Source organism: Pelophylax lessonae (genome assembly GCF_965119305.1).
Source record: "Pelophylax lessonae genome assembly, chromosome: 12".
NCBI classification, from domain to species: Eukaryota; Metazoa; Chordata; class Amphibia; order Anura; family Ranidae; genus Pelophylax; species Pelophylax lessonae.
Window position 1 is genome coordinate 76,869,233 of NC_138779.1, and position 18,359 is coordinate 76,887,591.

At 41.6% G+C, this 18,359-nt stretch overlaps 1 protein-coding gene across 1 annotated transcript in view; it reads right to left on the reverse strand.

Moving 5' to 3' along the window:
* Positions 1-18,359, reverse strand: part of RERE (arginine-glutamic acid dipeptide repeats) — a 387,592-nt gene that overhangs the window by 250,811 nt on the left and 118,422 nt on the right. The window contains exon 3 of the mRNA XM_082274341.1: positions 8,599-8,669. Within this exon, the coding sequence (XP_082130467.1) occupies positions 8,599-8,669 (71 nt within the window). The remainder of the gene's footprint in view (positions 1-8,598; positions 8,670-18,359) is intronic.

Consider the following 18,359-nt stretch of genomic DNA (forward strand, 5'->3'; position numbering starts at 1 on the left):
CAGTAGCTTTATTTTTCTGGACAAACATGAAGCCCGCCTGACACTTCCACCTATGACACCCCACAACTGGGCTTAATCATGGAGCGTTGCAACCATTAAGCCAAGTCTTTGGGTGAAGCCTGTAAAAGAAGGTGATCCCAGGAAGGGCTTCACATTTGTTTTTCTGGATCTATAATGCTACTACACAATGGGTTTGCCGCCAGCAAGTTTTTTGGATTTTGTTTAAACCTAGATCATGTAGTTTTGATCAAACAATTTAATACCCTCATAAATGTTAGAGCCTAAGCGCATACGCCAGGTGCCATGAAACACCAAATTATGCGGCCCAAAAGTCATGTGAACTGATAACCAGGTGGAACGCAAATGAAATTTGTTTAGTAACAAAGCATTTTTCTCCTATAGATCTACCCACTACACAAACCCAGAACATAGCAATTGTTGTTATTCTGACAATTCTACCATAAAGTCTTCATTGAATCTGTACGAGTGAAAGGAGGAGGGGATTATATGGCTTCAAAATATCAGCTGCTGTATTGCTTTGTGTGCTGACTGCTCTGTAATTACATTTAAACAAATAACAGCTTGAATACAACTAGTCGCACAAAGCTATAGGAGGAGAATGTCAACAGTCACAGAGAGAAAACAAGATTAATCTCAACAGCTGACCTCTCCAGCATTCTAGCTGAATGACTTGATGTGCATGAGATATTAGTGGAGCATTATGACAAGCTCATCCTGACAAATTCATAGGCTGCCCCAGCCCTTGTTTTGAAGCATTTTTTTTTTTTATCAGAGCATAATCTGCTCCAATAAACAACGGTTTACTGAGGTGCATACAGACAGTAGATGATCTGGTCACTGAATGATTGTTTCTGCAAACAGATGTTGTACAGACATGCATACGCATAGGGCGGAGCGGGATGACGTCACATATAGGAATTGAAGCTTACTGCACCAGAGCGGCCCTCTAGAATTGATTGGAAAATATCAGCAATTTCTCCGTAGTGCAAGGGTCTTCAAACCATGGCCCTCCAGTTGTTCAGGAACTACAACTCCCATGTTGTGTGCATCGGCTATGTGCACCAGATATTATTAGTGTAACTTTGTTTTTCAATAAACTTGTGTTAAAGCAGTACTGTGCAATGGAGGGTTTTCTGTTCTTCTCATTGAGCACTGTATTGCTGGCACAAAGGAGAAAGTTACAGCCACCTTGGTTACTTGTATTTCTGTGGACTGAAGCTAGGAAGCGCCAGCAGTAATCTAACCCTATAGAGTGAAAAGCTTTACAAGACCTAGATCTCTCATAGGTCTGTATATTAAAAGTGAGAAGCTTGTCACACAAGAGGTTGAGCACTTTTTGCTTGCAGTGGAACACCCAAATAATATGGGTAAGATACAACTGGGAATCTCCCATTTCAAACAAGAGACACTTGTGGTTTTGTATTTGTGCATATATGTGGAGCCATGGTGGATTTTGAGGTTATTTGCACATATTGATTTAATTTGAGCAATATATGTATTTTACTTGGAACACCTATAATTTTAATTGTAAGTGTGGACTTATGTGAGAGGATTCATGTATGAGCCTATGGAACAGGGAGGAATAATGGGTTGGCTTATCCCAGGGAAAACTACAGCAATTGGCTAGGGAAATGTACTCGGACGCTTCTCTTGAGTGGACTTGACAGCAGTCAACAAGGAAAGGTTTGCAGACATTATATAGTTACATAGTTAGTCAGGTTGAAAAAAGACACAAGTCCATCTGGCTCAGCTATAAAAAAAAAAAAAACAGCAAGGGTCCTTTCACACGAACGATCCGATCAGATCCGCGCCTGTCAGTTTTTTTAGGCGGATCTGATCAGATCCTCCATGCATCCCTATGGGGCAGCGGATTTCAGCGGAGACCTCTCCGCTGACACCCGCTGCTATCCGATTCCGATCCTGTCCGTGAAATCCTGACGGATGGAAACCCTATTTTCCATCCGTCCAGCAGATCGGATGAGAACGGACAGGTGGTCCGTTCTCATCCGATTCCCCCATAGAGCACAGCGGGGATCTGACAGCTCCCTCTCCGCACACAGAGCGGAGACAGAGCTGTCATCCGCCTGCTCAGCGGGGATTCCGCGAGTCCGCCAGCGGAGGCGGGCTGTGTGAAAGGAGCCTTAAGAAAACCCAACCATACAATCCCATATACACAATCCTATACCGGCAGTTGATCCAGAGGAAGGTGAAAAAACCCCAGCAAAGAATGATCCAATTTGCTACAGCAGGGGAAAAAATTCCTTCCTGATCCCCTGAGAGGCAATCAGATATTCCCTGGATCAACTTTACCTATAAATATTAGTACCCATTTATATTATGTACACCCAGAAAAGAATCCAGGCTTTTTTAAAGCAATCTAGTGAGCTGGCCAGAACCACCTCTGGAGGGAACCTATTCCACATTTTCACAGCTCTTACAGTGAAGAAACCTTTCCATAATTGGAGACAAGAACTATTTTCCTCTAGACGTATAATTCCTCAATCTGGCTGTAAATGGTCAGATTGCACCAACTTTCTTTTAAATCTGTAGGCGTGTTTAATAATTGCTCTGTCAGTCACTTCTTGAAGAATACAGTTTGTTGGGATGCTGAAATGAAAGGTATTGCATATAACAGAACTTGATATATAGCCAACCCCTGATTTCCCTCTCCAATAGCCAATTTGAATGCACTGAGCCTGCACACAAACTAGGAGATTGTCCTGTTTTTGTCAGCTTCAGACAGATAGCTTCTTCGATGCAATTCAGAACAGTAGTGGCCACTCCTACCCATTGCCCTCTGGTGCTAGGAAGAGATATGAAACATTCAGCATAGGAAAAGATGCAATTTACATTGGAGAAAGGAAAAAAAAAAAAAAACACTAAGCACGCATAAACCGAAATACGTTTACTGGTGATTTGTATAGCGACTGGAGTTTCACTGAAATCCACAGTGAATGTGATAAATAATTCCCTAGCTCAAAATATCATCTTTAATCAGATGATTACAGGCTGCTAGAGTACACACATCTACTGTCCCTATGGGGACGTGTACAAGAGTTACTGCCAAACGCCGTGGGTTTCATCTGCAATATACCCACAAACACTCCTGTATCACTGCTTGAAATCAAGCCCCTGAGCTGGGGAGGAGGTGGCATTCAATGTACACTAAATTACCAGTGGAGGAGTGTTGTGAGCAGCATCTGACAGGTATCTGTGTGCACTGATTCATGCTGTTTTGCAGACAGCCTTAATGTGCCACGCAAAACCAATACTGACAACAAAAGAGCTGCCCTTTATTGCTGTTAATATCCCCGAGCAATTATGGTAACTCAGCAGGAACTTCTGCCCAGAATGGAAACCTTCACATTGTAATTCATGACTCCTCCACTAATTCTGCTGTAAATCCCAGGTACCCACTAATGCACACAATTGTACGATTCACGCAAAGGCATGATTACGGTGGGTGCGAATAAAAGGAGCAAGGCTGCACTTCAATCTGGCAACAAGAAATTACAGAGACCTGTTTGAGGAAGCAAACATTATTATTGGAAACTGTATCGTCTTCATATGCAAATGGCATACACCCTTCCCGATATGATGTGTGTCATAGGCCTTCATAGATCTGACCACATACCAAAATGCAGAGGTAACTGAAAGATTATTAAAATCGTAAACCATCATCGTCAGCAGCAGATATTCCACCTCTTCATTAAGACAAAGATCAGAGATGGCTATCCACAGATTTTGGAACCAATGAATGCAGACCTTTTATTCATCTGAAGAGCCTTAGAAAATGAATCTAAACCATCATTATAGAAGAGAAAACAGTTTGAGCATTGCAACGGCCTAATCTGATCCTGGTCTGGGCTTTTATTGAACAGCCAGACTGCCATCAGTTTGTCAAATAAGCCACAAGTATACCCATTACCAATTCTCACTATAGGATGAGCAAAACAGACTTGAAGCTTGGTAGCAGGCAGCCTTAAGGCCCATACACACAAGAGGAAAATCGGAAATAAAAATTTGTCCGAAGAACGATCTGTCGAATTTCAGATTGTTAGTATAGAGCTTTCGACAGCCAATTACGAATTTTCGGATGACAAACTGAATGTGCAGGCTATACAATTTTTATTGCATGTGAAATTGTCATCCGATTTTCTTTTAATTAATACAGATTTAGTCCGAAAAAAACCGTAAGAGCAAGTATGCATGCTCGGAAACAAAAGAATACATACAAAACAATTCAACACATGACATCACTTCTGAAGTTGAATTCTGTCATACGAGGATTTTCTTATGAAAGTAACCTCTTCACTTTCGATATGAGACTCGCATTCAACAAAAAACGGACGAAAATTTGACCAATAATCTGATCGTGTGTACGAAGCTTTAGGTGCCAACCATAAACCCTACGCCCCTACTCTCCTTAGGCCCAGAGAATGCGCCAGAAGTCACTGCTGTGCCCTACCTTGGTGTATGGATGAAACCACAACATGCGGCAAGGAACCAGTAATCCAACACACAGTAGTGTCAAGAGGCAACAGCAATGAAACAAAGTTTAAAGGGGTTCTGTATAAAGATCATTCACACTAAAGTATTTACATATTCTAAACAAGTAGTGGCAGCACTTTAAAACAATTCCTCATTTATCTCGGTTTCTATAAGCAATGTGAAGAAACTAATTTTTAAAATTCACAACACAGGCACTGTGTTTCTTTAAGAACAGAATCTTAGCAGCCTGCCAGACCCCTAATGTAAGCAAACTGTTAAACTGAGGTTAGGTCCACACTTGAGTTCACATTTGTGGGTTGCACAAATTTGCATGCACATCAGCAACACACAAAAAAGTGCATCCTTTTGTAGATGCATGGGAATGCCATTTGTTCCTATTTTTTTTTTTTTAAGTACATAGCGTTTGGGTGCGACAATGTTTTTAAAAAAGGGTCAAAAACGTTTGTGCGATGTTCACACGCAATGTGCTTGGGTGCCACAATGTTTTTTAAAAAAGGGTCAAACACTTGTGCGATGTTCACACGTAGGAAAGTCTATTAAAATTAATGGGCTGCCTTAAACATGACAGAAAATTACACAAAACTGTATGCGCACCTGCATAGGTGTGAATGGAGCTTGAGTCTCAGCTTCTTTATATTTGGTGCCTTTTATTTAACACATTTAAACATGTTCTTATAAGCTCTGAACATTTTTCAGGAGAGTAAGCACTGTTGTTATAGCTAAATAAATGCAGGTTACTGGAGAGGAGAAGCAGACGGTTATTAGGCGTGGAACACCTGAAAGACACGTTACGTGCTTTGTTTTTTTTAAAGCAGTATTAAACCAAAACTATAATATATTGCAGCTTCCCAACTATTAGATGTGGCTGCACTAGCTTTTTTAGGGTCCTTTCACACAGGCGGTCCCCGTAAGTTCGTTTTTCCTCTCATCCGTTTGTGGATGAAAAACAAACATAATGCATTACTATGGGATTGCGGACGTTAGCGGATGACCATCCACTGACATCCGTTTTGCGTCCACTCCATTCAGTTCCGTTTTTTGAGACTGAAGAGAACCCTATTTTTCTTACGTTTAAAAAAACGGAACGGACGCAAAAACGGATGTCAGCGGTGTCATCCGCTAACGTCAGCAATCCCATAGACCTACATTATGTCAGTTTTTCATCCGCAAACGGATGGATGAAAAACGGACATACGGAATGGACCCTACAAAAGTGTCATCCGTGTCCGTTTAAAAAAAAAAGTCACTGAGCGGAACAAAAAATGTAGCTGACCTTGTGAAAGGACCCTTAGGGCTCTTTCACACGGGCGTTCCGATCAGATACGCCTGTCGGTTTTTTAGGAGAATCTGATCGGATGCCCCATTCAGCCCTATGGAGCAGCGGATGTCAGCAGTGACATGTCCGCGACACCCGCTGCCATCCGCATCTGATCCTGTCCGTGAAATCCGGACGGATGGAAACCCTATTTTCCATCCGTCCTGGGGATCAGGTGAGAGCGGACAGGCGGTCCGCTCTCATCCGATTCCCCATAGAGAGCAGCGGGGGCTGTGACACCTCCCTCTCCACACTGCAAGCGGAGACGGAGCCGTCATCCGCCGGCTCAGCGGGGATCGCAGATCGATCCCCGCTGAGCAGCACGGATCCGCCTACGGAGGCGGACCGTGTGAAAGAGCCCTTAGGCTTTTTTTTTTTCTTGTTTTTACCTGGCAATCTGGCCAGTAACATACCTCTTGTATTAAAGTTCCCCCCCTCTGGATGAAGGGGTACAGAGACACCTCTGTCTTAAATATAATAACAGATTGATGCCAAACTTTAATACTTTATAGGCAATTACAGCAACAGTTTTTATCTTTATGGAACAAAGGTTGTACATAAATGAATAAGAGCTGGTCATTGTAAAAACCCTCTTGCTACATCTGCAGGACAGCTTGTTCTGTTTAAAATCAAACAGACTTACTTGGCAGGATCACCAGGTGAGGGTCCTTTCACATGGGCGGCCCGTCCGTTTTCATCCCATTTTTTTTGCAGATGAAAAACGTAAATAATGCATGTCGATGGGATTGCGGATGTCCGTGGACGACCATCCACTGACATCCGATTTGCGTCCTTTCCTATCAGTTCCGTTTTTTGGAACGGAAGAGAACCCTATTTTTCTTCCATTTAAAAAAACGTCACGGACGCAAAAACAGAGGTCAGTGGTGTCATCCGCTGACATCCGCAATCCCATTGACATGCATTATCCCTGTTTATCATCCGTAAACGGCTCGGATGATAAACGGACATACTGACCGTATGTCATCCGTGTCCGGAAAAAAAAAAAAAAAAAAAGCAGATCAAAAAATGGTCCGCCCCGTGTGAAAGGACCCCAACAGTACAAGGAGCCTAAACAAGAAAACTAATGCATCTACCACATCTAAGGACTGGTAAATTGCAACATAATAAAAGTTTGCTTTTAAAGTCTATTGAGCCAAAACTTCAATAGAAGCTCCTCCTACTACTTTGGCGCAACATCGCTAAGAGGAATAGGCCCCTTTAAAAATGGAATTCTGTAACCAAGCATTCAAATGCTTCTGGAAATGCCTTCTGAATGGGACCTAAAAACAAACTATGGAGTCTTTGTTGTGATCTTCGAGAAGGAATAACCTTCACAATAAAAGCAGCTAGAGTGGTCAGGGATGACTTGTTTTAAAGCTCATTAGCTGCTTGCTAAAAATATGTAAATTGTTTAATGACCATAGTCTGGGCACAGGAGTACTACTTGGGAAACATAGGATATCAGAGAGGTGAGCAGAATACTTCTATTTCAGGAAATGATTTGATGACGAATGCCCAGCTCCAACAAAATCTGTTCTTTTAGACCTGCCTGGAGTTAAGCTTTAAGTGTTCACTTCAGTAAAAAAACATCAAAAAGTAAGATTGAGCTGCTAAAAGTGTAAGCAACAACTAATTTTAAGGAGGAACATCTTTTAGATTCTTAAGCTGCCCAAGCCACTCCTTGTCAATGAGGCCACCATATAAAAGAAAAAGAAAAAAATTCAGAAAGCTGGAAGTGGCAACTTTACAGATAAATATATCATTTCATAGCTCTGATCAATATGAAATGTGAAGGCTTGGTTCACACCTACAAGCAAGACAAAGCACAGGTGGGTTACTGTGCGTTATTCACAGGGAATTAATTTCATTTCTTTTAAAGTGTTTTAAGTGGAACTTCACTCTCTCAATCAAAATAGACTATTTCTAATCCTTATGCTGCTAGCATTAGTAAATAGATAGGAAAGTATATCATATTTACTTGTTTTACACTTTTTTTGCATTTCTTCAGTTACTTCCTGGTCATACATCCCAGGTATCTTGAGGAGTTGGAGGAGGTGGAGGGTGGGTTCTCAGCACAGCCAATGCCAGAGACGGATTACAGGAAGTAAAAGGATACACAAATCATCTGCCCTTACTCAAGATGGCCACGGCCAAAAATGCCAGGGGGCGTTTTTCAAAATAATTTCTCAGCAAAATAAAGAATGGAGACATGGATGGGGGGAGTTTGTTTTAAATACTAAAAATAAATGAAAACAGCATTTTTTGTTTGTGGTGCCCAGATGCAGTGCAGTTCCACTTTACGTATTTTCTATAACATACAAAACAATTGGCATCTAAAGCAGGATGATGGCATTAAAGTCAGCTTCGCAGAGCCCAACAATAATAAGTAGCAGGATAGTACAAATAAAACCATCCATAAAGTAAAACAGGGATATCATTTTAATGGGCTGCGCGCCCTACGAGAAACGTGGAAGAGCCGCCACCGACTCCTTTCCAAAAACGTACTGCACTAATTTGCTTGGTTTTGCAGCACCTTGCTGTTTGGTGCACATGTATGCAGATGTGGGGGGGAGATAAAAAAAATGAATGGCACTGCCACCCACAAGAGATGTGAACCCAGCCTTACAATTTGTATTGACCACATTTTTTCAGGCTCCCTTTATGTTTAAATGTGCAAATGAAGATTATGAAAACAGCAGACAGTGGTAAGCTGCAAAACACATTGATAATTTACAGAACAAAAAACTTACCAGTTTGAAATCTTGAATGCTACATATAAAGTATGGAGTGTTAGGTCTTCGGCTCTCAATATATACACAGTCTGAAAAGAGAAAAAATAAAATAAAAAAATCTATCAATACATAGGCTTTTTATCTTTTCATGGGATTTTAAGCTAAATACAACCAATTAACAGGCTTACCTACTTTCCCTGCAACAGGGACTAATGTGTAACCCAAGGCCTAATATGCTACAACCTTTCACAGATCCACATTAAATTTCATCCTCATCATTTGATCTACGCATTTTAACGCTTGATTTGATATTTTCTTTTAGAATAAGTAAAAATAAAATTCTAATACAAGGTTCTGTAATTGAAAATGGTTTCAGATATGTTATGTGGCCAGCAAAAACAGGGTTCAAAGTTTTTTTTTTTAAATATGGATCGATACTTACATATGCATCTATACAATCTTATTCTGGTTAAAGTGTTACTAAACCCACAACAGTAAAATCAGTCTGTATATACAGTAAAGCATGCTGGTTATACTCAATGTGGAACCTAAGGGGTTAATCCTGTGCATTGTATAAAATAGGCTACTTGATCCTGTCTTCTCTGATCTTCTTCTTGTTCCACAGTCCCCAAACCATCTCCTGACAGTACAGAGCCTTGGAGGCACTCTGCACATGCTCATTTTGGTGTGTACTGCTAGGGAGTTTTTTTTTTTCTTTGGGGGGGGGGGGTGCATGTGATCGGCACGGGGCCAATCAGTATCGTCCAGACAGAGGGTCAGGAGTCATGCAGCCCCATAGAACAGTCAAAGGAGAATGACCCCCCCCTCCCTCAACAAACTTCAACCAGTGCTCGTCCGGGCACTGATAGTCACAAGACTGCTATAAAAGGCAGATGAGAAAAGGTATTCAGTAGTTTATGCTTACTAAAAACACTGCATTTCAATGTTCTGGGTCCTGTGGGAGAGCAGATATAGTGAATGCATGGTCCTGGGTTGAGGAATGCTTTAAGCTGCTAAACTTCCCAACAGCAAATGCAAAAACACACAAAGCTCTGCTCTAAATCAAGAATAGAGCACAGACAGAAAGGGCACACCAGACATTCAGATCACAGATTGGAGAACCCAGCTAAGGAAATGGGGAAGCTGGAGCCTCATGGGTAAAACGCACTATTAAAGAGGAAGTAAACCCTCCTCAGGAAGTTGTACCTATAGGTAAGCCTATATTAAGGCTTACCTATAGGTACTGTAAATATCTCCTAAACATGTACCGTTTAGGAGATATTTACCTTTAATGCAGCCAGTGACGTCACTGGCGCATGCGCTCTGAAGGAACGGCAGATCGTGCCGTTCCTTCAGAGCCCCGTGCCGTGACCGTCGGCTCCCGCGCGCGTGCGCGGGAGTGACGTCACCGCGGCTCCGGCCAATCAGATGGCCGGATGCCGCGATCCCGGAAGACGGGCGACTATACATGTCGCCCGTCATACAGGTAAGCGGACGGCACGGCGGGGGCTCGTTCTGAGGTAAGTATTTCATAATGAGCTACTATGCGATGCATACTAGCTCATTATGGGTTTCTCTTTCAGGATGTAAAGAAGAGAAAAAAATTTTTTCTCGGTTTACAACCTCTTTAAACCCAAGGCAAACACATTCTGTCCTCTAATTGTCATGCCGAAGCAACCCATCACATGAACAACCAGGAAAACCAAATTAGATTTTCCTGAGGATGACTTGAGCTTGTTCAAATGATATCTGACATAGCAAGGGATCAGTAATTATTTTCTTGTGCTATCAACAACTTGGATTCAGGCAAAAAAAAAATAAAATATATATATAAAATGAAGGAGCCAGCCAGTGTTTAAAGTCTGCCCTTTAACTGATGCTAGCCAGGCGGCAATTACAATGCTAGCGCATGCACACAAAGGGGAGAGATTGCCAAATGTTTCAAAGTAAAAGGGAAAAGGCCAGGTTAATGACAAGACTGCAAACAGGCAAAACCACGTGAAAGCCAGCAGAAAAACAAGTGTCATAGTGCCAACGAGACCAATTATATCATGAGTTACAGCTCCCTTCACACAGCCTAGCCCTGAAAACAGAAACAGGAACATTTTGGTTTCCTTAAATAAATAATAAAAAAAAAAAAAAAAGTCCCTTTAGTAGTTTTGAGGGTAATGCTCCCCTTAGGACCCCTGATTAAACTGGGCGTCCATCAGTTAAGCTAACAGTGCTATACATTTTTACATCTTTAAAAACACTGGAGTTCTGGGGAAGATAGTTGGCAACCATGCAACCTCTAGGTCAGCCTTTCTCAACCTTTTCAACACAGGAATCCTTGAAATAATTTTCAGGTCTCAGGGAACCCCTACTAAAAATAACAACAATTACAACTCATGATAACACTAGTGGGATGAATTCTCCTTACAATTGTAGACATTGGAAAGAATGACCTTCTTCCAGATAGCTAAGAAGATGAATGGTGTCAGGGGAACTTATCCGAGAGGCAGAAATTGCTCATTGCTCAAGGAACCTCTAGCAACCTCTGGTGGATCCCTGGTTGAGAACCACTGCTCTAGGTGACTTACCTTACAATAGTTTTCTTTTTGTTTTCTCAGCAATGATTTAAAGTGGTTGTAAACCCACTTTAAAGACTTTTACGTATAGGTGCCGTTCCTTTAGAGCCCACTGCCGTGTACGGCGGCTCCCGCGCACGTGCGCGGGAGTGATGTAATCGCGCCTCCAGGCCACTCAAATGGAACATGTTGGCCTTACTGTTGCTGAGCGGGCGGCACTGCGGGGGCTTCGTTTTTAGGTAAGTACTTCATAATGAGCTAGTATGCGATGCATACTACCTCATTATGACTGTCTTTACAGGTTTTTTTTTTTTCTCATTTTTTCCAGAGGGTTTACTTCCTCTTTAACAAAAGGTGCCAAAATAGTATGTCAAACATACAGATACAAAGAGCCATTAGATTTAAACAAAATGATAGTGCGTGAAGGCTGGTATAGGCGCTACCTATAAATATGACTCACAGGTCAGCAAATAGGGTGGTATGCAGCTCCAATAATAAATAGTGAAAAAAGTGAGACACTCCAGTAGACGTCCTTCTGACGAAACGCGTAGGGCGGAGCTTGAACGTCACACGTCACTTCCGGGTACGGAGTTGAGGGCCGTGGAACGCGGAAGCTTCCTGGCGCATGCTATTCTGATCCAGATCAGCACAACGAGTGAGTCTACACTGCTTTTCTATACCACTGCCTTGGAATTTTTACAAACTACGGGGTTGTATTTCTATCGGAGCATTTAGATCATCAGTTCTCAGCCCTTCAGAAGCGGAATACAAACCCCTGAGCTGTAATAGCCCATTGGCCCATATACAGGTTGTATTGCAAGTGCGCCATCTAGTGGAACACACGGATGTGCACGCAATTTTTTTCTTTTTTCACTTCTACACTTTGTAGTTTAAAATACTGAGGATTTGGTCCTTGCTGACACAGTTTTTTGACACTTATTTATAAGTGTCAAAATACACTGTTTTATCACTACAAAGTGTTTTTTCACAGAGTATTTGGAGGAGATATTCACTATCCTTTCAGGATTTGCCTTGCGTTTTGTTTACATGTGCACTTTTCTTTATTGTTTTAACTTGCACTTTTTTAATAAAATAATTTCTAAGCACTTTCCATTATTGATTATTGCACTTTTATTTGACCCACATTATTACACCTGCATATATTGAGTTGGGTGGCACTGTGAGATACATTCACTTTTTTCACTATTTATTATTGGCACTGCATACCACCCTATTTGCTGACCTGTGAGTCATATTTATAGGTAGCGCCTATACCAGCCTTCACGCACTATCATTCTCTTTTCACCCTTGCACCCCAGGGGGTCGGTTGGTGGCAGCTTACACCTAATTGTATGATACTTAATATCCTATATATATTTATTGTAACTTCATAGCGCTGGTCACCTCTCTTTGTTATATTAGATTTAAACAGCCACTAGTTAGTAAATTACAAAATCTGTAATATGAAATACCACCAAAAACAGCATGTAAATAAAGGTGGAAAAAATGTGGCTGTAACAGTAGATCGAACCCCTAACTGGTTGTCAGTTGCTAAAGCACTGTGTAGCAAACTATTGGCATTTTTACCCACAAAATACTGTTTTTACCCTTTTTTTTTATCCTTTGTGCATCTCAGCCAGTCTTACAGCCACTTCTGGTCTATATCCACTTGTTCCAGCGTTGGATTTACATAATTATTCTGGGCTGGCCCCCCGATAGTGACAACAGCAGTCGATACTGGTGTAATGTGTCAGATTTTTTTTTCTTGGAATGATCAGCACAGGGCCAATCAGCACTGTCCAGACAGGGGGTCAGGGGGTCTTGCAGTCTTATAGGTCAGTCAGAAAACTCCTCCGACAAGCTTTTAAAAGTGGTTGGCTGGACACTGATAAAAGTCACAAGACTGCTCTAACTGCTGATGAGAAAATATATTTTTTCCGTTTATATTTTCTAAAATATTTGCATTTCCATGTTCTGTGTACTGTGGAAAACCAGATATAGTGAATGCAGGGTCCTGGGTTTAGCAACACTTTAAATAATGTCTATTGAAACCACACCATAGTGTTTCTAAGGCTTCAGTCACACTGGTGATTAGGGCTGGTGTGAAAAGGAGGCAGGAATAGGAGATCCCTGCTGAGGCTTTCAGAGGCTAAGTGCAGTTGCCAGCCCGTTCACTAAGAGGTCGCCATTGGCCACAGCTATTCACAGAAGAGTTGCACGACTCTGGATAAAATGAGAATCACGATTTTTTGGCTTAGAAAAAAAAGATCACGATCTTCTCACGATTCTCGACGTAACATCTTTTACATTATACAAAAAAATTGGGCTAACTTTAGTTTTTTATTTGCTGTGTATTTTTTCCCAAAAAACTGCGTTTGAAAAACTTCTGCGCACATACAGTGTGACATAAAAAAGTTGGCAACGATCATTCTCTACGGTATCCGCTAAATAAACTATAATATATATATATATAAAATTTGGGGGTTCCAAGTAATTTTCTTGCAAAAAAAATACTGATTTTAACTTGTAAGCAACAAGTGTCAGAAAAAGGCTTAGGCTAAATGTACACGGGACGTTTGCAAAACTGCTTTGAACACTGGAATTTAATTGCTATGTAAACGACGTTTAAAACGTCCGTTGTGTCACGTTTGCATGCTGCGTTTAGCGGCGTTTGCGCTCAGATGCATTTTTAGAGGTCAAAAAATCATTCCCCTTTTAAACAGTAAAAACGCAAGCGCTAAACGCGGGTGACAGTGTTCGGTCGCGTTTGGAACACCAGTAAACACACATTCTGAACATCCTGAACGCAAATAATTGCTTTCCAAAAGACAACACTGAACTCAACTGCCTCTAAATGACTGTAAATGACCCAGTGTACATGGACAGATAAGATAACAGAGGAGGGTTCAGGGGCTTCTGAAAAAAAAAAAACGCCCAACTGCTCCTAAACGTCCATTTATCAGCAGCAGTGTACATGAGGCCTTAGTCTTTAAACTTTTCTCACTCAGGGTCCATGTACACTGCAACTTGTAAACGGCCGTTTAGGAGCAGTTGGGGCGTTTTTTTCAGAAGCCCCTGAAGCCACCTCTATGTTATCTTATCTGTCCATGTACACTGGGTTGTTTAGTCATTTGCAGGCAGTTGAGTTCAGGGACGTTTTTTGGAAAGCAATTATTTGCAGTCGAAAGCGTGTTTCCCGGTGTTTCAAACGCACAAACCCGACCCAACGCGATGACCCGGGGAATTATTTTTTTTACCTCTAGGAACGGTTTTAAACGCAAACGCCCGCTAAACGCGGGTGCAAATGCAACACAATGGACGTTTTAAACGTCCTAAAAAAAAAAAAAAAAAAAATTCCAGCATTTAAGGGACTTTTAACAACGTCCCGTGTACATGAAGCCTTACGGAATGAATTTCATTCCTTTGATTTAAAAGAAGTAAATGATACATTGTAAAACATTGTTTATAGTTATCTAGCAGCCTTTAACAATGTATATAAACATTTGCCAGGGTTTTTTTTTTTTTGACAGCTGTGAGTGAGCTGAGAAGGTCTCTGTAAGAATTGAGGACATGCTGTTTTAGGGCCAGCTCACACACTTGCGTTGCGGGAACTCTCCGAATCCACTGCAGGTTCCCGCATCGCACTCAACTCGCAGGCAGTTCATACTGCCATATGTGAATCGCTGGGGGTGTCAATACAAAGTTACTGACACCCCCCAGATCAGTTTGCATATCGCAGTGCGAACTGTCAGTTCCGACATGCATTGGATCGGATAGGTGTGAGCCATCATGCGATCAGATTCTGGTGTGGACTAAAAAAAAGGGTCCTGTGCGACTTTGGTCCAAATGCAATCTGTATGGCTGAATTCACAACGCACAGACATCGCATGCGATTTGCAGCGCAGTACTCTGCGAATCACATGCAATGTCTGACATCGCATGTGTGTGAACTGGGACTGAAGACCGCTTAGGGGGGTGAATCGAAATCGCAATTTAACGATTGATCGTGCAGCTCTAAATCACAGAGAGGTAATCACTGATGGACGCTCTTTGTGTGCATCCAGCAGCGATCACCGTAAGTGATCACTGATTTTACAGAGAGCCGTGAATAGCTGTGGCCACCAGCGACCTGTCACACCTAGCCACAGCAGGAATCTCTGGTTCTTGGCGTTACTATTCACACTCCGGCCCTAATCACCAGTGTGAATGTAGCCTAATGTAGTTGTGGGCTGTACTGCAGATATGCATATGAATTCAAGGCAATGAAAAGATACAAACTGTGCATATATGTTGATAATTTGTCGGTGAAACAATCAAATGGTTGAAAAGATGTACTGTAAATTGCATTCCATATGGCTGGAAGACATACGAGGTTAGCCAATGAAGAATAAAACCAAAATGTAAATGAAAGAAATGTGCACAAACGATTGTATAATTATCACATTTCTAGGTCTAGAACAGCGTGAAAGGATTACAATTAATCATGATGACAAGCGACAGAAGATATTTGGAGGGTATGTAAAAGGCAAAACTTGACATGCCTAACACCATTATTTTTTCACACTAGTCATTTCCTATCATCACCAAGGTACACATATGTGAAAAACATTCTGATGGCTGCCACTATCATGAAGACAATACTTTTATTATAGAAAATGGCACTGTGTGTCATCTTTTACTTCTTAGACTATCTAGATTAGGGGGTCTTCAAACTATGGCCCTCCAGTTGTTCAGGAACTACAATTCCCATCATGCCTTGTCATGTCTCTGAATGTCAGAGTTTTACAATGCCTCATGGGATGTGTAGTTCCACAACAGCTGGAGGGCCGTAGTTTGAGGATCCCTGAAATCTGAAAAAAAAAAAAAAAGATTACCCATGATAAAATGGGAGCAGCTATGCTCTGCTCTCTTGGGGACAGCCAAGGACGGTTTGGGAGGGTATCAGTTACTGGACTGCATATTATCAGATTGGCCATCAATAAGTGTAACTTCAGTGACTTCTCTTGATAAACAATTGTGCAGCTTGAACAAAAATAAAAATTCACCAGAGAGGAAAAATATATACTGTGTAGCGCTCTATAATCACCACAGGGAGACTAGATTTAGCACAAGCCTATGAATATCATTGCGGCATGATTACTTCTCCTATAAATACAGCCCTTTGTCTTGACCTGCCATATGCGCATTATGATAATGCCTCTCTAATACCTCCGAGTAGAACACCATTACATGGAAGGTCATTATGAATCACAGATCACGGAGGCTTGACAAGCTTTCCTCCCCTTTTTATATAAGCAATATACACATTTCATCAGGAGATATTAGGAGCATACAATAACCAGGGGCCTCTGCAGTGTTGTTTTCATATGACAGGTAAAATTAACTTAAATGTACAAACTATTTCAGATTAGACTCTTACATGTAAAGGGTTTTTTTTTTTTTCTTAATATTTTTTATTGTATGATTAATCCTGAAATACAGTACATACATTGTACAAATTATCCCAAAGTATATGGTACAGTGTGAATATACTATAAAATGTAAACTGAACAGTAACAAGACAGCTATGCTTGAGACAATGAAACCATATGCCATTCGTTTATGGAAATGCAAAGAAATGGCTTAGATGTGGAAGGGTACAAGTTGGCAACACCAGGGAGATAGGTGCCAGTTTGGATACCTATCCCCAGAAGGGGCAGGAGGGAGGGGAGGGGAAGTTCAAAAGATATTGTTTGGAGGAATAAAGGATGCCTTCCCAAAGAGATTGGTGGGAGGTGCCGTGCCATCATTGTACATGCTGTGTGATGAAGCCAAGGTGACCATTGGGGCCAGAATTTTTGACCTGTGCCTTTTTTTGATGGAGAACATAAGTTTGAATTGGGTTTGAGTGTGGAGGATAGTAATACAAGAGGAGAGGTTTGGCGGATTCGATTGCTTCCAGTTGGATGTGATGGTTTTCCTGGCTGCTGTCAGGCTGGGAATGATGAAGGGGTGGGTGGTTTTTAGGCCATCGTTCATAATTTAGGAAGAGAAGAGCAGAAGCGGGGTCCGGATCTGGTTTCACGTTGATTACTGATGAGATGAATTGGAAGACACTGGACCAAAATGTCAGGATCCCGAGACAGTTCCAACATGTAAAGGGTTTTATAAACTAATGTATTTTATCACTACATTAATTTACTTTAAATAAAATGTAACCATATCTACGTGAATGCATGGAACAGGTGACCGGTAAACGGGAAGAGAAGTATTAAAGTAGATCTAAAAATCAAAAAGTAAAGATGTGCTACATTAGATACAGCATCTACAAGTGTAAGGTCGAGCATACACGGTTTGAATCTCTGCAAGTTCAACAGGAAACAGCCGAGATTTGAACTATGTATGTGCAGGCTGAATGTATCAAGTTGTTCGATCGAATGATCAATCAACTTGGGTACAACCAGCCTGCCAGATTTTACATGCAATTATAGCTAGCAGCTGGTATAACCGCTAGCAATAAATTACAGTTTACCACTTTTTAAAACTCTGGTCCGACCGCATCTGGAGTATTCTGTCCAGTTCTGGTCGCCAGTCCTCAGGAGGGATGTGTTGGAGCTGGAGAAAGTCCAGAGAAGGGCAACTAAACAGATTAGTGGATTGGAGGACCTTAATTATGAAGAGCGTTTACAATCACTTGATTTATTCTCCCTGGAGGAGAGACGCCTGAGAGGGGACATGATAGCAATTTACAAATACCTCAACGGTGATCACAGCATAGAAAAAAAACGATTCAGTTGCAAGGACTGCATGAGGACACGAGGGCATACAATGCGATTAGAGGAGAAGCGTTTTAACCTCAGGCAACACAGGGGGTTCTTTACTGTTAGAGCAACAAGACTGTGAATTCTCTGCCACAAAAGGTAGTTACTGTGGGAAGTATGGCTACTTTCAAAAGACTCTTGGACGTACATCTCAAGGATCAGAACATTCAGGGGTATGGGAAATGATTGCGGCCACACAGGTTGAACTGGATGGACTATAGTCTTTATTCAACCTCAACTACTATGTAACAGTGTTCTCCCGGCGGCTGACCAAATGTCCGCCGACACCCATCGGTTGTTCATTACACAGGCAGAACGGCAGTCTGCCTATGTAAACAAAGAAGATTGCTGTTCTGTCAGTGGGGAAGGCATTGATCTTGTGTTCCTGCAAAGCAGGGACACAAATCTATGC